Genomic DNA, 24,056 nt, shown 5'->3' with positions numbered 1-24,056 from the left:
TTATAAGAGTGACGGACCCATGACGTCATGTCTGAAAAAGGCGGAAGTGAAGCGAACGATAACAACAACCGGAGAATCGGAGATTCCGAAGAATCGAAACAAAAGATTATTAAATGAAACCATGATTTCATGTTTATAGTAAAATGCAGCTTGGTTTATACCGGTAAGGACTTACATTCTTTGAACAAGTAACGTCAAAGGGAATCAAATATTTTGAAAGGTAACGTTATGCATTATTCATTATAGCTTTAAACAAAACATATTACAGTTAACGTTAACGTTCATTCTAAAAACTATGTTAGATCATTCCGTTATGATTTTCTAAACGCTAAACTCAAATCAGTGGGTTAGTTCCTTATTGAGGCTTCTTATCAATAAATGCATATTGGTGGACAGCTACAGTGTGACCTGATTGACATATTTGTGTATTTGATTTGAGGATGCACTGTGTGGCTACTGACAAACATCTGGAGAGCCCAGGGGTCTGCCAGAGGCCCCCTAATGATGAGTCATGTGACGAGGAGATGGACACACATGAGGCCAAATGGAACTGGTTTTACCTTGCTGAATGTGGCGTTTGGCATATGTTTGAAGTATGACTTTAGTCTGATGATTAGACTAGTATAATAGCACTTCATCAGTTGGCCTTCTGCATCTTTTCCTCATTGTTTTCCTGTTTTCATGTTTGCTATAGGAAGTTCCCAGCCCAGGTTGTTCTGTCACCACTGAGCAAATTGAGCAAAACTACTTGAAAAGTCAGACTGGTTCAATGGACTTCTACACTGCTAAATATACCTATAAATTAGACTTTTCCAGTAAGTTATCAAACAAATGAAGTATTTATAATGAGTCTAGATTTGTTTTAAGTGAATGACTGTGGGGCTTTCATAACATTTTCCTATTTCTAGCTATGAAACAAGTAAATGTGACAACTGGAAAAGAGAGGCCCATCAAACGAGCCTTAAATTCAGCTACTGATTTTAGGTAAACACAATATAAAGCTTTTATTATAATTTAGTATTAACTGTTATTGTCAATATGAATCATATTTTACAGTATTATTACATGAATACATTTGTGACCATTGTAATGTTGTTTCACAGATTCATCTGTGATAACTTTGCCCTCCCTGTTCCCAGTCACTGGGAAAGGGTTAATACAGCTGAGCCCTATCAGGTATTAAAAAGTATCAAGTTAATGTCATTATTTCAAAAGACTTTGGCACTTTTTGACTATAACTGTTTCTATCCAGCTGATTGCTTTAAACAGAGACACATTTGAGTATAAAGAAGTGGCCCGGTTATATGAGAGAACCATGAGTCAGCCCATCAGATCCATTCAGAGAATACAGAACCTGGACCTGTGGGAGTTTTTCTGCAGGTTTGTAATTCTTTCAAAAAGCAGTTGGATATTAATTTTATAGTATACCGTACAGTCGGCTGATTATTATCTTGTAATAAATGCATTTCGTGATAATGACAAACTGTACAATATACCGTTTGTTACATGGTTGTATGGCAGAATAAATGAATAGATATGAATAATGATTTAAAAGTAAAAGAAAGAATATGCTAAGTTAAACAAGTCACTACAACTAGCAGAGCTAGTAAGAAAACAAATCGGTTGCTAGACCCAGTGGTCAGTCATTTTAGTGGACATAATACACAAATATTACTGCAATTCACCAGTCAGAATCAACTTGTTTTTTTTTTTGTTATTTCCTTTATTATGGTTAGGTAATAATTTACTCTATATTTGTATTTCTCATTTGTAATTCACTTTGACATTTACTTGTTAAACAAATGCTTTTATTCAATGTATTATAGGAAGAAGGCCCAGCTGAGAAAAGTCAAGCGTGTCGTAGACATTGAAGAAAAGATGCTTTTTCACGGAACAGGCCACAGCAATGTACAGGCCATATGTACATACAACTTTGATTGGCGTCTCACTGGAAGCAATGGTGATGTCTATGGCAAAGGTAAGGGTCACAATGTTATTCTGCTACTGTAAAAGTACTGTATGTAGAGATGTACACGAACTAGTTCTAAAACATGTTAACATATGTAACATATAAGATTAAACGTGTGTTTACACTAAACAATAGATGTTTGAAATAATAGCCTATTAATTTTGATTAAAAACAAAGATGTTTAATTTTGCCATTAGTGTCATTGAGCGAACATATTTTAATTTGCATCCATTACATATATGTGCCCACAGGAAGCTATTTTGCTCGTGACGCGAAGTATTCCAGCAAGTTTTGCCATTCGACTAGCAAGCATAACTTTATCCTACAGAGACATGGTCTAGCACCCCCCATCTTCCAGAATGAGCCACCATACAGGTGTATGTTGCTGGCAAGGGTTCTAGTTGGGGAATATACAGTGGGTCACCCTCTGTACTGCAGACCGCCTTCTAAGGACACGAGCATTGCCAACTTCTTTGACAGCTGTGTGGATGACATGATGAACCCCAAGATCTTTGTCATATTTGACAGCAACCAGATATATCCAGAGTACCTTATTGAATTTTACTGAAGATAACAATTACCAAAGAAACCTGACTGACTTTTTTCCATTCTAATAAACTTGGACACTAATTTTCTCACAGCAGCGTTGGAAAAGTTACAGATTCTTTGAAAGTGCCTTTGGGGGCCTAGATGACATGTATTTAATGTAAATTTGTAAATGTGGACAAAAAATCAATAGGCACCATTTCTTCTTGCTTTGATGGTCAGTTTTTGCATCCCATTTATTGTTATTAAGGCAGATGTTAACACAGCAACTTATTTGTTAATATGAATTAGTTTATGAAACACTGATAAAATACTTTTTAAAGACAGTTTATTCATTTCAATATTGTTCTTTTTTTTCGTTTGTAAATCTTAATATTCAGGGAATTAGGCAGAGTTGGACAGTAACTTTGAAGGATTAACTGCATGAAAGATGCCTTGCCATTCATTTTCTTTACAGAGTCCTGCCTTGGGGAAACTCAAGTGCTGTGTGAAATACTATGGTACTATGGAAAAACCTGTTGGTAGACATTGACCCTGAGTGATTACATGGATACCGGGAACCCAAGCAATGTTCTTTCATCTGCAATATGTAACTTTTTTGTTGTTGTTATGGTTTTTCATAATCTACCTCATGATATGTATATAAGCTCCAGGATACGTATGTCCAACAAAAGAAAGTTGTGTTTATGGCCAGTTGTCAAAAAACATGCAATAAATGTAAACTAAAAGTGCATATATTGAAAGGATCAACTTAAAAGACCATTTACTTAAATTATTTACCAGACACTTCAACCATGTGCAATTTGCATATAATACAGGCAAATGCCATGAAATTCAGTGTACAATAATACAAGCAGAACAGCCAAATTTACCAGCAAACGGTAATAACACCAAGCATAATGTCAGACTTTGACAGGATATAATTTTTATCATTGATAAAATATTTTCCTTGCCAAAATGCCCAATTCCTTTTCCTTATAAAACCTTGCTGTCAACTGTATTTATTTATTGAATTTACTTAGATTACTGTATATGTTTGTGTCACTGGCTGTTATTTCATCCTCATGCTGTTATTGTATATTGAATGTTCAGTTAGATTAGCACAAACTCACAACTGGCACTGAAGCAGACTGCAAATAAATCGTACACGTGTCCTGTAGTGTGACATAGCAGAATTTTGAAAACAAACGTTTCATTTTACATTGTTTATATTAATATTTATATTCATGATATACAGTAAAAGTGCATAAGAAAGATTTATCTTTATTTTAGATTATATGATTAATATTTATATTTATCATATAAAAGACCATAAGAAAGATTTATCTTTATTTGAGTTTTTTTTCTTGCTGTCACACCATAGCACAAATTTCCATATTAGCCTGTCAACTACCCAAATACACCTTTTTGAGTGTGAAACTTTTGTGTCAAGTACAGCACATTAAAGAGGTATTGTTTTGATAAAATTCTCCAAATGGTCTCAATTATATCAATCTTCCCAATGAGATTACATTAAATAATCCTTGATTTCATGTACATTTTATTTTTAATACATCATTTATGTATGCAAAGGCCTGTTGTAGGTTATAGTGTATGCAGAATGAGATTCAACAGTAAAATTCTTTAAAACAAAAAAAGTTTTTGAAATCATATGCATATTTACTTCATATTACATCTAATTAACATTATAAAATATAATTTGTTTTTATAGATTTGTATTGGAATTTATAACGCAATTATCACAGAAACGCAACACTGAGTAAACTTTATAGTTCAGCCTCAGTCATAATTTGAAATATTTGTGTGGGTAGCTTTTATGATAACGTTCTCCCAAGATTTCCTTATTGCTATTCACTTTACTTATACTTTTCCCTTTGAATGAACTTTTTAAGTCATGCAAATCGAATACTGTTGTTTTAAATCATAATTTCTCAGCAAGTAAAAAAGCTCTTCACACCTCTGTTACATTATGAAAAGTGAAATTCCTTAATTTGGTAAAAAATTGCTCATCTCCCACATAAACACATATAACAAAATAAGGTCTGAAAATATGACAGAGGAACAGAAATCATGTGGTGTAAGGTTGTAAATGAGGGGTATGATAGATCCAACAATGACACTAGTGCAGGGGTCTCCAACCTTTTTGTAAGCGAGGGCTACCTGAAGAGATAAAATCATCCATATAGGGCTACTTGTTGGATATAACAAGAAAATACTTTCAAACTATAAACTGTGTGATGCATAATGTGTTGCATTATTTTTTGTTAAACTTAACTTTTAAGGTTTAGGTTTTTTGTTACAGTTAATTTTGCCTTTGCTATTCTGTGAATGGTTATGGTGGTATAACTTAGTCTATTGCTATTAGAGTAGTTAAATTATCATTTTTATGTTTTAATGGTATATGAAATTGTTATAAACAGTTTTCATAAAGAAATTGAATAAATAATCAAATATAAAATAACATGGCATAAACTCAACTTTCCAGCATATACTGTTAAGCGTGCATTTTGTGAACTGTTTACATTTATTAAAGCAGGACCAGCTGTGCCAATTTTTGACATCCTTTGGAATTATTTCCTCACATCATAGCTAACTTATATTAAGATATTTTAAGACTAAATAGGATTTTTTTTGTAACATATCACATTTGATTGAAGGGTTCAGAAATAACTGCCTACTCCTACCCAACACACTACTATTTACACCTGCCTTTTGTGCCACTTAATGACCACTAGATGGGGATGATGGGCTTAAAAGAATAAAAGCATGTTTGTTAAACAAACACTTACCATGCTGTTACTCTCTCTTTGAGCAGTAAACAACATTGTTTCAGCAGAAGACCAAGCGGATGCAGATCAGATGAGATACATTCTCATCTGGGACAACGTGTCTTTCCTCCAATCTTCTAAAGCCATGAAAAAGATCCAGCCAGATCCAGATCCAGCTAGGCGAAGGTGCTTAAGCTTTGTATTTCCCCATTATTTGTTCTTTTTGTCTCCACAAATTTTTACCATGTGGAGAGAAATGAATATTTAACGTACAGTACTGGTTTTGTGTGGTCAACATATTCGCTTACTTTACTCTTACAGTATCAATAGAAAAAAGCAAACCCAGACTAAATCGTTAGAAAGAAGAAGCGTTGTGCAGGTGGTTCAAACAGAATCAGCTTGTATGAACCTTGTTCCAAATTTGGGTTTTGTTAAACTTTTGTAATGTTGTAAACAAGTGTTTTAATTTGCAAAAGATGAAAAAGTCTTTAATGTGTTTTAATGTTTTTTTTTAGCCTGCATGTACAGTGAATATTTAAGTTCTTTTGGGGATTACATATATGGATGGCCAATTAAAGGGGTCATGTGATATAATACATGTTATTCATTGATTATTGGACAGAAATTCACAGGAAATTTAGATTTTTCAGGTGTTTCTTTAGGGTTGGAACTAAACTCTGCAGGACAGTGGCCTTCCAGGACTGATTTCCCAACCCTTATTTTACACCATAATTGTCACCTATGTATTTATACGTTACTGTACATTTGTTACACCATTTTTAACAAATAGCTTTAGATTAACACCTAAAATAGAAGAATATGTAAAAAATTTAAAAATTCATCCCTGGCTCTGGGGCGGGAATGATCTGGATGCTTCTCACTATAAAAACGAATATACTCTGTAAATCTGAGAATATTAATCAGATTTTCTTATTATAATGCAAATCTCTACAACACATACAGTATCTAGTACTTCACCTTCACAAGTGACCTTTTCTTTCTTTTTTCACCTCCACGAATGAACTTTTCTCAGGTGTGAGAATGATCTGGATGCATCTCACTATAAAAACCAACATACTTTGTAAGTCTTAGAAAATTTTCTTATATTAATGCAAAATCACATTTTCTTATATTAATGCAAATCTCTACAACACATCTCAGTACTTCACCTTCTCGTGTGAACTTCTCTTTCTACCGTTCGAAAAATTCCTCAAGTTTTCCTTTTAGCAGAGAGACAGATTTTACCACAACATCAAAAGAGAGGAGAGAACTGACAGAGATGCTGGGAACATCTATAGATTCAGGAATGACTGAAAGGTCCTGGAAACTCTGATGGGACACAAATAGCACAAATATAAAATAAAAAAGAAAGACATTTTTACTGCGAACTGAGTAAATAAATACAGTACATAAGATGAAAATAGACGAGTCTCTCTGTTCAGTTAGATCACAAGAAAAAAAGGTTTAGATTTGATGTTCGTCGATTAAAACATCAGAACATTTAGAAAAAGCGCCCTGTAATAGTCAGATCCTGCAAAAGACCCTATCCTGTTGGAGGAAATGGACGTGATCATCTGACCGTGAAAGTGTCTCCAGTTCAACGCTTCTCCCTTTCAGATCAGAAATCTGCTCCAGTCGAGTTCTTCAGCTCAACTCACTTCAGCCTTTTCCTGATCTCTGACCAGTTGGGTCACCTCAGAGCGGCTTCTCTCAATGGAGAGAAAGATCAGCTGTGTAATTAAATGTTTTAACAACAGGAACCAAGTATTTACAGGTCAGTCTTGCCCTGTCCAATATGGCAGCAGCATTGATGTACAATTTAGCAGTAAATGCATAGGTCTATGTTTAAGGACATTACTCATTTCACATACTGATTTTGGCATCGTCTCGGCCAGATTTTGGTCAAAATGACATCATACTGATTCATTCTTCAATTTTGTTTAAATGACACATTTACTTTGTTCTCTGTCCTGTAAGAAAGGCCATGTTGCTTCAAAAAAGTTAATAACAAATAATAGTTACACTGTATAAACAATATTGATAGTAAATTTAAAAAACTCTTAAATTAAGTAAATCTTAAGACTTGCAGCGGTTTATACTGTAAAGTCACTGCGCTCTACACTGCACTGTAAAAGTATCATAAGTGAGTGTTTAAATATAGACCGAAAAGTGTATCTGACTTACATGCAAAATTGTGTTGCGTGGTGATATTGTGTAGCCAAATGTAGTCAGTGCAGAGACCGATTCTGTCCAGCCTGCATGAATGTATTTGCCTGTGTAGAAATTCAGTACACACAGCAACTTTTTCTTCTTTGTAATCAGCACCCACTGTTGCTTGTGATTAAAGCTTAAAAACATAGATTTAGTTAAATTTTAGATTTAAAGACAGTTGAGGATGTTTGATGATGGTGTGGAATTTATGGACACATCTGATACACCGTGTAGCTGGTTTTACAAGGCAGAGTGTGGTGTCTGGCAGAGAGTTGAGGTAATTATTGTGTGTATTATTTCATTGTTGTCATTCATGTCTTTCATTTTATTGCTTTCCCTTTATTATTTATATATTTTATTTCATATTAGGATGAGCCATTTAGTTTTATGTCCAGTGCTCAACTAGAGACATATTACATTAGAAATCCATATGGGGTTATAAACATGACCACTGCAGCAGGACATTTCCAGATTAATTTGGCAGGTAAACAGATTTAGTAACAATTTGTATTCAAAGTTCTATAACAATGACCGTCATGAAATTGGATGAATGTCAGTATCAGATTTTTTTATTATCAGTTTTTATGCATTAAAATGTTTTCAATTTTAGCAAGCATTCAGGTCAACTTAAATACTGGGCAAACAAGGCAGATTAAGCGCACTTTTCTGACCGAGAATGGGTTCAGGTGAGATTTTACAAATTCTTCAAACAGTATTCCCAATACGTACAGTATGTGGACACTAGACATTCAATGAATGCATATTTCTGCATTTGCCGCAAAAAAAGAAAAATCCATAAAATAAAATAAAATACAAAGCTATGGATATAAAAGAATAAATATTGTGCTCAAAATAAAGACAATTATTCAGACACTTTGGTTTTCAACATCCATAGTAAAAGCCTCAGAATTTAACACATTTAAGGTATTTATTTTATTATTAAGTTTATTTATTTTATTTAGCCTTGTTGTGCAAGCTCTCTGGAGCTTGTGCAGAGGCAGCAGCTTTTGCCAGAGGGGAACTGGAATCCCCTGGTTGGGCCTGGGTTCTCCTGAGGTTTTTTTTCTCGATTAGAGTTTTGGGTTCCTCGCCACCGTTTGCATACTGTTTTTGCACTATCTGCCTGACCGGGGGGCTGCTTTAGAATTTTAAAGTTTTACTTAATCAATATTGCATATAGGAATTTATAGTCTGTTATATTTGACCTGTGCTTCTCTCTCCTTTATCCTAAATGTGTGCTCTCACTGAGCGTGTGTGTGTGTGTGCGTACTTGTCTGTGTACGTACGTGTGTGTGTGTGTGTTGTGTGTGTGTGCGTGCGCATCCGTGTGTGTGTCTCTATGTCTATGTGTGTTAGTACGTGTGCATATTGTGTGTGTGGAGTGTTTTGTATGTGGGTATGTCTGTCTTCTGTGTTTTCAACCTTTTCTTGTTTCTGCAGGTACAACTTTAATTATTTTGCTTATAGTCAATATGTCTCATGTACAGCTGCTTTGTAACAATGAAAATTGTAAAAGCGCTATATAAATAAAGTTGAGTTGAGTTGAGTATCCAAATGTTTTGATTGCATAGTGTGTCATACAGTCAGATACACTGGTGCATTTGTTCCATTTAATTTTCATTGAAATTAAAAACCAACCTGTCATACAAACAGATGCAAATGTGTTGATCTTTCCCCACCTCCACCGGCACACTGGGAAAATCTTGATCCCAAGCAACCTTATCAGGTACTTATCTTAACAAAATTACATTTTTGTCAAATCTGTATTGGTGGTGAAAACCTCTCTTATAAAATAAAACATTGACCTCTCTTAATCAGGCATTCCCTTTGAGAAGACATACCAGTGAATATCAGGCGATTGAGTGTTTTGTCAGGAATATTGGCTTACTGGATGAACCAATTGATTCAATCTTCAGAATACAGAACAAGGACCTTTGGGAATTGTTTTGTAGGTAATAAGAATAGCTACCTTTGACTGAAATCGAATATATTACGTTGTTTATATGTTTGTGTGGCATTTTTAATGCTTTAAAATTATAACTTTACACATGGTTAGTTGTAAAACCATTGCTGAGTACTTTCACCATAAAACCGAAATTTACCAAAGAAAGTGCAAATTAGGTCTGTTTATAACATCATAAACCTGTAGCCAATCATGTCAACTCATTTCACCGCACGGACCACCAGTTCTAGCCACAACCCTTGGGCAGAGCATCTGCTAACTCCTTCCCTCCATCTGCTACCAGTTCCCAAAATCTTTGGCTTAAATTTTAATTATGCCAAAAATAAATAAATAAAAGTTAGGTTGCTACAACATATGCGACCCTGGAGTCCTTAAAAGGATAGTTTACCCCAAAATAAAAATTCTGACATAATTTTTACTTGCATGTCATTCAAAACCTGTATGACGATTTCTTCTGTGAAAACAAAAGGAGATATATTTGAGAACCATATTAACGGATTGCCATTTGTACACACTATATCCTTTAATATACAAATATGGCTGTTTTGTGAATTCATAGGAAAAAAATCCAGTTGATGAGGATCAAAGGGCAGTCAGCAATTGAAGAGCAAAATCTGTTTCATGGCACAAGGGCAGAAAACCTCCACTCTATTTCCACATTTAATTTTAACTGTAGACTATCAGACAGTAAAAGAGGGTTACATCTATATGGCAAAGGTGCGTTGTGATTACGATATCCTTGGTTGTTTTTAAACATAAACACATAATGTATTAAATAACTGTTTTATTCTTGGCAGGAACCTACTTTGCAAAATATGCTTCCTATGCTTTCAATTACAGTAAAAAGACCAACTGGGGCACTAAAATAATAGTGCTTGCTCGTGTTATTGTTGGGAATTACACACAAGGACACGAGGATTATTGTACCCCTAACGATGACCAGGATGAATGCATATATGATAGCTGTGTAGACGATCCTATTTTTCCAAAGACTTTTGCTATCTTTGATTCGAATCAGATCTATCCTGAGTATGTGCTGCAGTATCGCTGTACCTACAACTTTCAATGAGCTTATATTGAAATAAGGGGGTCATTTGTCACTACAGTGTTTTTGGTTAACAAATATTGCACACACTCACACCCTGTCTATAGATGCGAGCAACACAACTTTTTTTTTGGTTAACAAATATTGGAAACACTTACACCCTGTCTACACCAGACGTGAGCGAAGCAACTTGACACGACAAACCCATTAAGAACAAGGCACTTGTCATATTGCGTTGCGCCGAATCCAGTGTGTTCTATTGTCATTTGTTGTGTTGCTTTGCAACTGCATCGAGGTGTAAATAGGGTGTTAGAGCTTTTTGTATTTCAAATGAAGGACATAATCAGTTAATGTTAAAGCATTTGAATTGAACCTTTTATATTTACTCATATGCAATGAGAAGCCTAAGGGAAGCAGTGGTTTGTAAAGAATTGTCTGAACTAGGAGAGACAACTTTGAAGGTCTTTAAAAGCCAGGTGAAAGATTGCTTCAGATTATATAAACAAAGTTAATGACTTGACTCATGATTCTCATAAATAAAATATATATTTCTTGTCCTTTCAGTCTTTTTTTATACTTGGTCTTTTAATGTACTTGAAATGTTTCCTAAAGCTGCAGTCTACTGAAGAATCCCATCCAATGAAAACTGTTAAAAAAAGCTACCTCCTGTCTCTTTGCCAGCAATAAGTATTTAGCTTTGTTTTGCTAACCACATAATGCACCAAAGGTGGTAGAGCTTTTTCTTATGCAGCACCTGCACTCTGGATTAGCTTTTCTGGCACTATTCAGGACTCAGCCACACTCTCCCAGATGAAATCTAAATTAAATACACATGGTGGCTATTTAGCCAAGCATTCAAATGATCCTTAACGTAACTCCACTGTGATAATAACAGATGCAAATAATTATCACCTGCTTTAAAGTTATTATGAACACCTTTTATTTACATGACCAGCCAAATCACAGAATAATGAAGTTAAACAGCAAGTGAGAAATTATGAGCGTTGGAGGTCAAACCCAAAACCATAAGATGTCTTATTGATAATGAGTTCATTGCTTCAGTAATGATACCAAAAGAATGATTTGACTCATGATGTGAGAAAACAACACATCCAAATTAAGGATCAAATCAAACATATCAATTAATAAATTCCAATAAAAAATAGAATATAATAATTTCAGTTTGTTTTGTACATTTGGGGGTGTTTAAATAAAGATATTTATGATTTTAAGGTAATAGGACTGGCTAGCCACAAATATTCAGTCGAAGTAGTCTTCAATGTCAATATTAGGGTTAAGCAGCTCTTCACCATATCGGGACAAGTCCATTTGGTTGAGAATGAGATTCTCAAAGGTTTCTTCAAGATCAGAATCTCCGATTAGGACGGCCCCAAGCATTCGGCCCCCAGACAGAACCACCTTCACATACTCCCGACCTTTAGTACAGCGCACAAGAAGCTCATGATCCTGACCCAATCCCTGTGCATTAAACTTTCCCAGCAAAACCACCTAAAACAAAAAAAAATATATGGCACAAAGTGTCTGCAAATTAAGTATTTTGAGATTAGGAGTTCATCTGAGTTACCAAGCAGAATGTAGAATTGTAAGGAACTATGAAAGAATGAAATGAAATGTAAAGAAATACGTAATCTGTATGTTTTCATAATACATTCCATTTGTCATTATGAATTACCAGTAAACACTATGGCCCGGTTTCACAGACACGTTTAGCTTAAACCAGGACTATGCCTAAATTGAATTAAGATATTTATGTCGCTTTTATAAAAATACCTTAGAAGAATACATTACTGATGTGCATCTCGAGAGAAAACAATGGCACGGATATATTTTAAGATATTTCCTGGCAAGTTATATTGAGTTAAGACAGGTCACACATTCATTTTAGTCTGGGACTAGCCTTAAACCTTGTCTGTGAAACCGGGCCTATATCCACTCTGCACATGGACTACTTCCAGATTTAGATAATACATCAGTTACCAGATATCCAGATTGTACATTATAAATAAGAAAAAAAATAAAAAAAGATAAATATTTGAAATTATACAGTTAAATGATTAGTACGTTGTGACCATATGTGACCCTGGATCACAAAACCAGTCTTAAGTAGCACGGGAACATTTTTAGTAAAAGACAAAACAACATTGTATGGGTCAAAATTAACGATTTTTCTTTTATGCCAAAAATCATTGGGATATTAAGTAAAGATCATGTTCCATGAAGATATTTGGTAAATTTCCTACCTTAAATGTATAAAAACTTTATATTTATGAGTGGATGGTCTGCCACAGTGCCCCTGATTAACAACAACAATTTTCTCAATATTTAGATTTTTTGCACTCTCAGATTCCTGAGTTTTAAACGGTTGTATCTCAGCCAGATATTGTCCTATTTTAACAACTCATACATCTATATAAATCTTATTTATTCATCTTTCAGATTATGTAAAAATCTCAATTTCGAAAAATTGACCCATAAGACTGATTTTGTTGTCCAGGGTCACATATGTAGTTCATTTAATTTTATTATATGTATTTTTGTTCATTTAAATAAAGAGTGCAATAATTCTAAAGATGAACTTACTCCCACCTAGAAAATACAGAAAACCTTCTTAGTACAAATAACTATGGAATTTTCTGACACACTTTATAAGGTTGTATTTGTTAACATTGAGTAAATGCATGAGTTAACATGACCTAACAATAAACAATACTATTACAGAATTTATTAATCATAGTTCTTTTTTTTTTAACAATTACAATCAAACGTTGCAACTGTTAACATTAGTTATTACACGGCTCATTTGAATGCTTGATTCTGATTGGCCAGTCGCGCATTCCAAGGGTTGTTATTTTCAAATAATTAGTTTTGTTATTTATTAGTTTTGAGCGGTTATTTTCAAATAACAACCGCTCAAAACAAATAACCTGTAACCCAGATGCTGCAAATCATTTTTAGAGGGGCAGTTTAATATTACACAAAAATGTATTATAAATATGTATTTTAATAACATATATGACATTATATTTACAAGTGATTAAACCAATTTGCCTGTTCGTGACGTTTGAACGTCGTATCTTACTTTAAAACCGAAACTAAACTGCTTTACCTCGCGGAAGATCACACCGTCAGGGCTTATTTCTGTGATAAGCGGCTGCCTGTACATTATCCCTTACTTAATACATCATAAACTAACATGAACAATTGTACTGACATTAACTAACATTAACAGGATTATTACATGCTGAAAAACTATATTGTTCATTATTAGTTAAAGCTACAATCCGCGATAATTTTGGGGTAAAAATAATTAGAAATCAATTATTGAGTAAATACATAGACAGATCAGTATTAAAAACAATTGTCTTATCTTGCCTTTATTCACAACGTTATAATAATGATTTATAATCTGCGCTGTTGGGTCGCCCCATGCAGGAAATTTGAATTTGGGGGAGTTCCTCTTTGTATCATTACATCACATCCGTAAACACAAAGGAGAGGAACCATCTAGTTTATCCCGTGTGTGGATGGCGTTGCAGCGGCACTTCTGCGGGTGACAGGGTTTTGTTTATTCTTATAAAAGTAGATTAGAGGGGGCGCAAGATGGCGGACAGGGAGTAGCAGCGGTTTTCATTAGCTCCCGCTCCAATCAGCTAAATACTTAAGATTTTTCATTAATTGAGGACGCAACCTCCCGGCTTTGATTATGCGACTTTAGTATTATGTCTTTGGAATCTTTTTGGCCACAATCTTTTTCGAAAATGCCTCGTACTGCAAAGAAAAAAAAGAAGGATCCTAACCCGACCGCGCCGGATGATTCACCGGAACATTCTGAGGATGAAGTTAGCGACGATCTCGAGTTAAGTCCGGCCATGGCGAAGGCGTTTCAACACATGACGGAGATGATTTCGAAAACAATAGACGCCAAACTCGACCCTCTAGCTGAGGTCGTACATATTCACTCTCAACAACTGGAGAATTGCAAGTCTCGGCTGGATGAGGCCGAACAAAGAATCGCAGCAGCGGAGGAGTTAGCTGAGAGTACGCAGGCCCGTGTCCTAACCCTTGAAAGTCAAGTTGCTTCGCTCACTGATCACGTAGATGATTTAGAGAACAGAGGACGGCGCAAAAATATTCGCATTCTCGGTTTACCAGAAGGGGCAGAGGGCTCTAACACGGTGTTATTTCTCCAAAAATGGATCCCGGAGTTTCTTCATTTGCAGACTAAAGGAGGCTACATCAAGATTGAAAGGGCTCATCGCACTATAGCTCCCAGACCAGGTGTAAAGGAGAGACCCAGACCGATGGTGGTGCGCATGCATAACTTCGGAGATAAAAAGAGGATTCTCGATGCAAGCAGAAAGTTGTCCATGGATGGAAATCTGCGGTTTGAGAACAGCAAGATTTCTTTTTACCAAGATTTCTCCGCCACTGTGCTTCGGAAGCGCAGGGAATTTGATTCGGCTAAACATCGCTTGCAGGAGATCGGAGCCCGTTATGCAATGTTATACCCAGCTAAGCTGCGAGTAACGATTGGAAATACCACCAAGGTTTTCGACACACCGACAGCTGTCTCAGAATTTATTAATGAGAAGGAGCAGTATGTACGACCTGCTGCAATGGACAGTTCCCCTCCGGTTAACCCCGTGATTGAATCTTGAATAGCGGTGCTATTCAAACTAAGCATTACGATGCCTTGATTAACGCTGGAGTGAGGGATTGAACGTGTTTCTTTCTCCCTTTCATCTGATTTGCGTTCTGTACTTATTTTTCAAACTTATTGCTGAGCGGAGCGGACGATGTGGGCACGCTTGCTTGCTTCTTGGGTGAGTTGTTTTTGAAAGTGTTCTGTTTTGGTCTTTTTGACCGGAAGAGATGTCTTTGTGGGATGTGAATTCCTTCTATGTGAAAGGAAAACGCCTCCTTTTCTTTTCTAAGTTTTATTTTTATTATGGTTGTTATTATTATATTATGATTTTGTTACGTTTGGTTCCTGAGTTCCACCATATGTTCTATTGCCCAGAAATGCCTGTATTTTTTATTGTTACATATCTGTGTTTCTTTACGACATGTGAAATTTCAGTGTTTGTACGAAAAGCTTTAATCTATCTTTATTCGCCTTTCCATACCCTCATTACATTAAAATTTATCATGTATAGAATAGATGGTTAATAGTAATTTAAGAGTTGCTACATGGAATGTAAGGGGTTTGCATGGTAAACTTAAAATCCGGAAGGTTTTTGATTGGTTAAGCAAAGAGCGGGTTGATTTGGCCCTGTTGCAGGAGACCCATCTGAATGACAATGAACACTCTAATCTTAGACATAGGTGGATTGGTCATATTTATTTTTCTTCCTTTACAACGAGCAGTAGGGGGGTGGCTATCCTTGTGAATAGAAATGTACATTTTAAGATTTTGAATAGTGTTAAGGATAAGCGAGGCTGTTATGTTATTGTTAAGGGGTTATTGTTTGGGGTGGAGATAACCCTTTTAAATATATATTTTCCGCCAAACTTTTCTCCTGAGCTTTTCACTAAGGCCTTTTCAGAGCTGCTCGATATTGCATCTGGTACAGTGATTATAGGGGGGGATTTTAATTTTGTGTTGAATCCTACATTGGATAAACTCCCTTCTAAGAATTGCCCTCCCTCTAAGCATTCTAAAACAGTATCTGCTCTGTGTGAAGAGTTAGGTTACATTGACGTCTGGCTCACTCTTAATCCACTCCGAACAGAATTTACATTTTACTCCCCTCCTCATAATTCGTATTCTAGGATCGATTATTTTTTTGTTCCTAGGGCAATTCTGCAATATGTCTCCAATTGTACTATAAGCAACACTGTTGTTTCCGATCATGCTATGGTAACACTAGACATGTTAGTAGGAAGACCTTCAAAATCTACTAAGCATTGGAGATTCAATACATTATTGCTTAAAGATAACAAGTTTCTTTTATATCTTAATTCTGAATTTAAGATTTTTTGGTCAATTAATTCGGAGTCGATCGATGACTCATCACTGTTGTGGGAGACTTGTAAAGCCTACATCAGAGGATTAGTTATATTTTATTTTATTACAAAAAAACGGAAACAAATAAAGAAGCAGGAACACTTAGAACTAGAACTCAAAAAGGCTACCGAAGACCAAGTAAATGATCCTTCTTCTGTTAATTTAGAGAAACTGAGAGTAATACGCGCCTCTCTAGACTCACTATTATCGCAGCAGGCCAACACTAAAATATTTTTTTCAAAGCAAAGATTATATGAACATGGCAATAAACCTAATAAATATTTATCTTATCTATTGAAGAATAAATTTAGTCCACAATTCATTACCTCTATTAGGGATTCTTTGGGAGAACAATCATTTGATTCTGGGGTTATAAACTCTACATTTAAGCAGTTTTATTCTGATTTATATCATTCTGAATATTCTCCCCAACAATACACTTCTATGGAACTTTTTTTTGATGGCTTAACGCTCCCTAGTATATCTGACGAACAAAGAGTGGTCTTAAACGCCCCCATTTCAAAGGAGGAAGCTCTAGTGTCTTTACGTAGGTTACAGTCCAATAAATCTCCAGGTCCTGATGGTCTAGGGAGTGAAGTGTATAAAGAATTTGAACACTTGTTAATAGATCCTTTGTTAGCTATGTATGATCATTCTTTTAAGATAAATGAGTTGCCTCAGTCACTCAGAGAGGCCAATATCTCTCTTATTTTAAAAAAAGGGAAAGATCCGGAAAACTGTGGGTCCTACAGACCGATCTCTCTGTTAAATGCAGATTTAAAGTTGCTCTCCAAAATCCTCGCACTACGACTGGAGAAAATACTTCCATCTATAATTGATGAAGACCAAACAGGCTTCATTAAGGGTAGAAGTTCAAGTAACAATATTAGACGGCTTCCTTAATGTCCTTGAGCTTTCTCATAAATGTAAGATCGACACCCTTATCTTATCTCTAGATGCGGAGAAGGCCTTCGACCGTGTGGAGTGGCCTTATTTATTTTATAGTCTAGAAAGGTTTGGCCTTGGTGATAACTTCATTCGGTGGGTTCGCTTACTCTACTCCGCACCTCTTGCAGCCGTTGTCACTAACGGTCACAGGTCGGACAATTTCTCCCTGTTTCGGGGTACTAGACAGGGTTGTCCCCTTTCTCCGCTGCTTTTTGCTTTAGCGATAGAGCCGCTGGCTCAGGCAATTAGGGGGGGCGACCGTGGCTGGCGTTTCGGCGGGTGCCAAAGAGCACAAAATTTCCCTTTATGCCGATGATATCCTGCTTTTTCTCTCAAATTTTGAATCTTCAGTGCCCAGTTTAGTAGATATTATTAATTCATTTGGAAAATTCTCGGGGTACAAAATAAACTTCTCCAAATCCGTTGCTTTGCATTTAAGACACCCAAGCACATGTGTAATTAATACGTCTTCCTTCGCATTTAAGGTTTCGGATTCTGGATTTACATATTTAGGAATTAATATTACCCCCACAATCTGTCAATTGTCTAAAGTTAATTTTACCCCACTGTTGGATAAAATTCGCAACGATCTAACTAGATGGTCAGACCTTCCTCTTTCCTGGCTTGGGAGGATAGCTGTAGTCAAGATGAATATAATGCCCAGGCTTCTTTATCCACTACAGATGATACCAATCTTATTGCCGAACAAAAGAATAAAGGAATTAAACGGATGGCTTAGTTCATTTATATGGAATAAGCGGAAGCCTAGACTAAAACTTGCTAAATTGCAGCTTTCTGGTTCTTCAGGGGGCCTAGATCTTCCAAATGTTAGAAAATACCAATTGGCCTGTCAGCTAAGATTCATAGCCGAATGGTTTAAAGAGGACCCTAAGTCTATTTGGCTTGATTTAGAGGCCTCACAGTCACCTTGCCCTCTAAAAAATTTATTATTTGTTAGAAGTTTCAAGGTAATTAAGGCATTATGTGACAACAGAATTGTGTGTAATACGTGGAAGGCTTGGTCTATTATACGTAAGATAGAGGACAGGGCTGACTTGTCTTCTTCTTTAACCCCCATTTATAATAACCCAGAGTTTTTGCCGAGTCTCTCCGATTCTGGTTTTAAAATATGGAACTCGTATGGGATACATAGACTGGGTGATTTGTTTGTTGAAGGCTCTTTAATGTCTTTTGAAGATTTGGTTACAAAATACAAGCTGCCCAGATTTCATTTCTTTAGATTTCTTCAAATCAGGGATTATATTTTTAAAAGTACTACTCTTATCTCTAACTCCTCCACGTCACTTATAGAGAAGACTCTGCTGAACCCTCCATCGTCTAAGCAGATTTCTTATTTTTATACTGCCCTTTGCTCTTATGAAGTGGTGAATACCCAAGAGCTTAGAAGACTATGGGAGGGGGAGCTTCAATTGACCATCACAGAGGAGGAATGGGAACTGGTCTGGAGTCAGGTAAATAAGATCTCTATTTGCAACAGGGCCAAAGCTATTCAGCTCAGGATTGTGCATAGATTGCACATAACACCGCTTCTTCGAAGCAAGTTTGACTCGAGCAATTCACCACTATGCGTGAAATGTAAGGTGGAGGTGGGGGATTACACTCATCTATTATGGAACTGTTCTGTAATTAGAGCTTATTGGTCAAAAGTTATTGTTTTTATGAGCCGTATGTTTGGACTTGAGCTACAGTTGGACCCCCGTCTTTGATCTTAGGTCTCCCAGTCAGACACTTGCGCAACAAATTCAACAGACGTTTATTTGTTATCCTAGCCTTCGCTGCCAGAAAAAATATATTGTTAACTTGGATCAGTGACAAACCCCCTTCTTTGAAAGGATGGCACAAGATTATTAGGGAAATGATTCCTTTGGAATTCTTAACTTGTGTTACTCACATGTCTACTGAAGGTTTTCCTCAAGTTTGGACTCCATATCTGGATTTTATCGATGTCTCCCTAAGTAATATTTTGAGTCTTGGTATGTCATAATGTTTTATATTTTATTTATGTATGTATTTATTTATTTCTCTCCTTTTCTTTATCATTGGCATTGTAAAAGATGGGCATTGTTTGCTGGTTGGTTTGGTTTGTTAAAAGTTGAAATGTTCAATAAAAAGACTTAATAAAAAAAAAAAAAGTAGATTCGAATCATCATCATCTAGATGGCTGTGTTTAAAAGCTATCATCTGGGGAATGTCATGTGAACATCTCAATTTATTAAGTTCTGATGCTGATTACATCTATAACAAAGTAACCTTGCGCTCCGGAGAGCTAAAGTGACAGCTTCGTCCCAAAGCAAAAGCTGATTTTGACAGGGATTTTGAGAGTTGGCTCCGACATCTGAAAGGATTGCATTAACAGGTAAGACGTCACTATTGTGATTTATTTTGTAAATTCTTTGTTTCATTTAGTCAGAAAAAAGCGGCAGATATGGTATGTGTTCAGATGACATGTTTAAGAAATATTACTTATAGGATGTAAGGTACGCGGTATTTTCCATGTTATTTAGAGTTTTTGTGTCATCAAGCGCGGAGCGATAACCAACGGTACAATTGATTCTATATTAGTGATGGTTTAAACGTTTTGCATTGTATCCGGTCATCTGTTACTGTCACGTTGATGTACAGATGTGCTGGCACTGCTCTGACCCACGTAAAGAAAATAACTTTTGTGGCAACAAAGAGGCCAAACTTCCGGACTGCAGTTTTAATTTTAGCTAATGCATTTACTAAGGTTAACAAACACAACCTTTTTGTAAAGTGTTACCATTTATTCTTAGGGCCCCTGTGTGATTTTATGCAATACACAGTAGTTTTTTTTTTGCAAAATTTATTTTTTTATTTAAGTTAAAAAAAATGAAAATATATTGTTGATTTTGTGGTTCTGTATCTGAAGTGTTTTGATGGATATAATTGAACAGTAGATGAATGTCATTAATAATGTAATTATTTATGATTTCTATCATCTTATGACGCACCTTTCAGCAATATCTAAGATCAAACAAAAATCAATGGGACAGATGAACAAAGAGTGCAAACGTTTTTAAATATTACATGTAAATGGAGAGAATGACCTTGTAGTTAAAGAACTTGGTGATGTGTGAGAAGAGCTCAAAGCAAAAGTCCAAATCTATAGACTCCTCTAGCACTTCTGCTGCCATACAACGTGCTGCGTACCAGCCCATCTGACGTGCCTGAGTCCACAAGCGCATCTTACACGAAACAGAAACATAAAAGACTTTAGATTTTACCACTAAAAGCCATTGTTCATCCCAAATTCTGGCTACGTCCTTAACTACAGGAACTAGGTCATTTTAAGACTAACAGTTTGTGTTTATTTAATAAAACAGCTGACTACATGTCCCACACAGATCAAAACTATAATACCAGAGGTGCAGTTTTGTACCTGTTGCCAAAGAGGACTGGGCTCCCAGCCTATGGTACACACTTCACCCGCTGCGTACACGTCCTGTTCAGATGTCCGCATGTGATCATCTACTTTAAGTCCATGATCTGCTGCCAGCTCAAACTAGATGGGACACACACAATGCAAAATCCATATAAACAGCTTAAAAATACAGTTAGCCACATATAGCACACATAGTATGCTTGTTGATCATTTATTTCTAAGCGACAGAAAATATGTCAGATTTGTAATTATGATTTATTTTTTTATAGTTACATTGTTGCCACAGAGAAAAGGATCAGTGTTTGGCACCACCCCTGTTGCACTGACAATGAAATCACAGCCGTAAGCCATCCCATTGGTTAGCTGAACGTAAACTGGCCACATTCCTACAGAAACAGACAGATCCTATATTGTTTTGCTTACAGTTTAGTTGTAAAACATTGCAGCTTAACTTTAATGTGATTGTTATCTAATAACCTAGTTTAGAATTCTCTTTGTTGAGATCAGACATGAAGAAGTCTTGCTGTGTGTAGATTTTCTCAACTTCACACTCATATTCCATATGGGTGCGACTGGAACTCTGGGAAATAGAGAAAAACAATGAGATCAGTGCAGAATTATACCATGATTGACCAATCAGATTCATGTAATTAAAACAGCTGTTTAATAAACAGTTTGCATGCATTGGTGCAATAAAAAAAACGGTAGTACAGTGAAACAGATTGAAACATGAATACAAACCTTCTCTGCTCCTCTCAGTTCAACTCCCTCATGCCAATCTGGGCCCAGGGCGCTGCCAAGCTCTCCTGACACCCCACTCTGGCCTGCTTTAAAATACACTACCAGTCAAACGTCTGGACAAAGGTTTGCTCTCATGTTTTTTTGCTGCATAACTTTTCATTTTCTATGGATGATTTAGAGTGGACAGTAAACTAAAACCATCTAAAAAGCACCCATCATACATGGGGACTCCTATAATCCAGTTAATATTAAGTATATAAATAACTAACAATATTTAGTATGTCAGTATGCAATTCTATTTTAGATTGTGCCCAACAGTAATAAATAATAGAACAGTGTGTTCGTATTGTCTAATTAAATCTCATATATATGTGAAGTAAAGGTTATTTTTATTATTAAAGGATCTGTCACAAGAGGGCAGCAGCACCCTTTTTTTGTGTGTGCACAAGTTTAATGTGAGCTATTCGCGCTGACCGAAGTACAGTACAGTAAAGTCTTTAATAGTAAAAAGCTGTGATTCATTGAGAGAAATGCATCCCAAACCAATGTCTAAGGTGAACTCATACCTCCTGTCTTGTCAGTAGTGTAACGTGCTCTTTTGCAGGGCAACGATCTGTCTTTTTTGTCAGGTTCCAGCGAGGGAATGAGAAATTGGGCAGCTCCTGCATCAAAGAATGTGTTTCCTATGGCTTTGTCCTTTATAGCCCAAATCACCTCACAACCTTCAATTTCATATCTGCAAAAATATATAGCAGATACACTAGAACCGTAGTTACTGTTATAACAGGGAAACAAACATCACAAAATGTCAATAATAAAATTATGTAACAACATGGAGAGTTAGCAAAATAAATGTTTAAAAGTCTGTTGTTAACATCAAAGATCATGTGTCCACTGTCCAGTTGAACTTCATATGACTACATTTTTTTACAAGTAGATGGGTTTGTATAGTATTTATAAGTATTTTAATTCATAGTGCTTTCTATAAGATACTCACACCAATTCTAAAGCGATTCCTCCATTTCCAACCACAACAATCCTTTTTGCCTTTGATAAGCGCTTTTGAAACTCCTGTAAAAATAACATTCACATATTTTTTCTTTCAGTCTTTGGACATTAACACACAAGTAAAAAACACATTTTCAACCAGACTCATGGATGTACAATAAAAACGAGAATGTATGTATTGACCATTAAATAATTCCAGTGTACCTGAGCACTGTCTGTGTCTCGTATGCCCAGAACATGTGGGTTGTCCTGGGTAAGAAGCTTGGGTCTGGCCCCGCTGCAGAGGCACAACTTTTTGTAGTGGAACGTCTGGCCATTCTCTGTCTGCACAAGCTGAGGGAATGGACAGTTTTGTTAAAACCTAGTAAGGAAAACGTGTTAAGAATAATGTGTTTATACATTATACGAACATACATGTTGCTTAACTTGCAGCAGTTTGACTGTAGACTGTATGACTTTCAGATTGGGATATTTTCCTTCTAAAACACTGGATGGCTGTTCCTCTACATTGAATTCCTCCAAGGTCTTTGAAACCTACATATAGACAGTAAAAACACTTTGAAGATTGTCAAGTAAAATCAGTCAACACAATAGTTGTTTTATGTGTTTAATCAAAATAATAACCAAACCTGAAATTATCTAATTTCAATGTCAAACCTGAATGTGAATTTGAAACAAACCTGCTTGAAATTTGTAACCGTCTTAACTAATGGGGAGGCTGTCAGAAGATAAACCTCTTCAGATGGGAACTGCGATGCGAGCTGGAAAATGGGAAAGGATGAGACTCGAAACGCATAAGTTAGATTAACTAATAACTAGGTTAGTTGTTAAACCAGTCACTAGATGGGTCAAGAGCGTGTTGCTACCTGTTCTGCACAAGTTACTCCTGCGATCCCCCCACCTACGATCACAAATGGGTCTCTATCTGAAGCCATTAAACTTTAGCACATGGTTTAAGCTTCTTGTGTTATTACGAACTTTATTTAAGCCTGAACGACAACGCTGTTCGTCGTTTTATAGACGATTGCTGTGTTAGACATACACATTCAAACTGACCAGAGAAAACACTGATAAACAACGCTTGACGAAGCTTATTGCGACTATTTTAAGATTGAACCGTAGACTTCCGTGTTTACCTTTATCAGAAACCTACGGAAAGCGTCTAGGGTCAAACTTGCGAAATACGGCGATTCAGAACGTCAGTACTTTTAATACAGTTAATATACAAAACATTAAAATGTTTTGCAGATATAATAACGTATAGTCATCGTATTTGGGGTAAGCTATGTAAAGTGTTCAGATTTTGCGCAGCTAATGTCAACTATAGACCCATTTACACACTGTGTTAGTAGAAGGTGTGCTATCACAAAGACAACATATTGTTTCCGAAATAAAATAATTAGCA

At 36.0% G+C, this 24,056-nt stretch overlaps 3 protein-coding genes across 5 annotated transcripts; 2 read left to right on the top strand and 1 right to left on the bottom strand.

The window, feature by feature from the left end:
• The first annotated feature begins 20 nt into the window (after window positions 1–20).
• Window positions 21–4,108, top strand: LOC130567900 (protein mono-ADP-ribosyltransferase PARP11-like). Its single transcript, XM_057356395.1, has 8 exons — window positions 21–163; window positions 440–593; window positions 695–815; window positions 909–984; window positions 1,104–1,176; window positions 1,253–1,380; window positions 1,827–1,978; window positions 2,221–4,108. The coding sequence occupies exons 1-8, from the start codon at window positions 144–146 to the stop codon at window positions 2,535–2,537; spliced, it is 1,041 nt and encodes a 346-aa protein (XP_057212378.1). The 5' UTR covers window positions 21–143; the 3' UTR covers window positions 2,538–4,108.
• Window positions 4,109–7,678: 3,570 nt separating this feature from the next.
• On the top strand, window positions 7,679–11,293 carry LOC130568312 (protein mono-ADP-ribosyltransferase PARP11). Its single transcript, XM_057357088.1, has 7 exons — window positions 7,679–7,771; window positions 7,864–7,978; window positions 8,105–8,180; window positions 9,148–9,242; window positions 9,284–9,446; window positions 10,017–10,174; window positions 10,255–11,293. Exons 1-7 carry the CDS (start codon window positions 7,679–7,681, stop codon window positions 10,524–10,526), a joined length of 972 nt encoding a protein of 323 aa, XP_057213071.1. The 3' UTR covers window positions 10,527–11,293.
• Window positions 11,294–11,424: 131 nt separating this feature from the next.
• Window positions 11,425–23,786, bottom strand: pyroxd1 (pyridine nucleotide-disulphide oxidoreductase domain 1). Of its 3 annotated transcripts, none has more exons than XM_057357432.1 (12): window positions 23,518–23,786; window positions 23,332–23,412; window positions 23,066–23,185; window positions 22,856–22,984; window positions 22,641–22,714; window positions 22,210–22,379; window positions 21,644–21,729; window positions 21,380–21,482; window positions 21,176–21,288; window positions 20,900–21,022; window positions 20,568–20,705; window positions 11,425–12,011 (listed from the first exon to the last, which is right to left on the bottom strand). In XM_057357432.1, the coding sequence occupies exons 1-12, from the start codon at window positions 23,584–23,586 to the stop codon at window positions 11,763–11,765; spliced, it is 1,455 nt and encodes a 484-aa protein (XP_057213415.1). In that variant the 5' UTR covers window positions 23,587–23,786; the 3' UTR covers window positions 11,425–11,762. The 3 variants fall into 3 exon arrangements, with proteins under 3 accessions (XP_057213415.1, XP_057213416.1, XP_057213417.1); XM_057357433.1 differs by having other exon boundaries at window positions 21,644–21,726; XM_057357434.1 differs by lacking the exon at window positions 20,568–20,705.
• Window positions 23,787–24,056: the final 270 nt, after the last annotated feature.

This window comes from Triplophysa rosa, linkage group LG17, assembly GCF_024868665.1.
Source record: "Triplophysa rosa linkage group LG17, Trosa_1v2, whole genome shotgun sequence".
Classification (NCBI taxonomy): domain Eukaryota; kingdom Metazoa; phylum Chordata; class Actinopteri; order Cypriniformes; family Nemacheilidae; genus Triplophysa; species Triplophysa rosa.
This window is presented reverse-complemented; position numbering and strand designations above follow the sequence as displayed.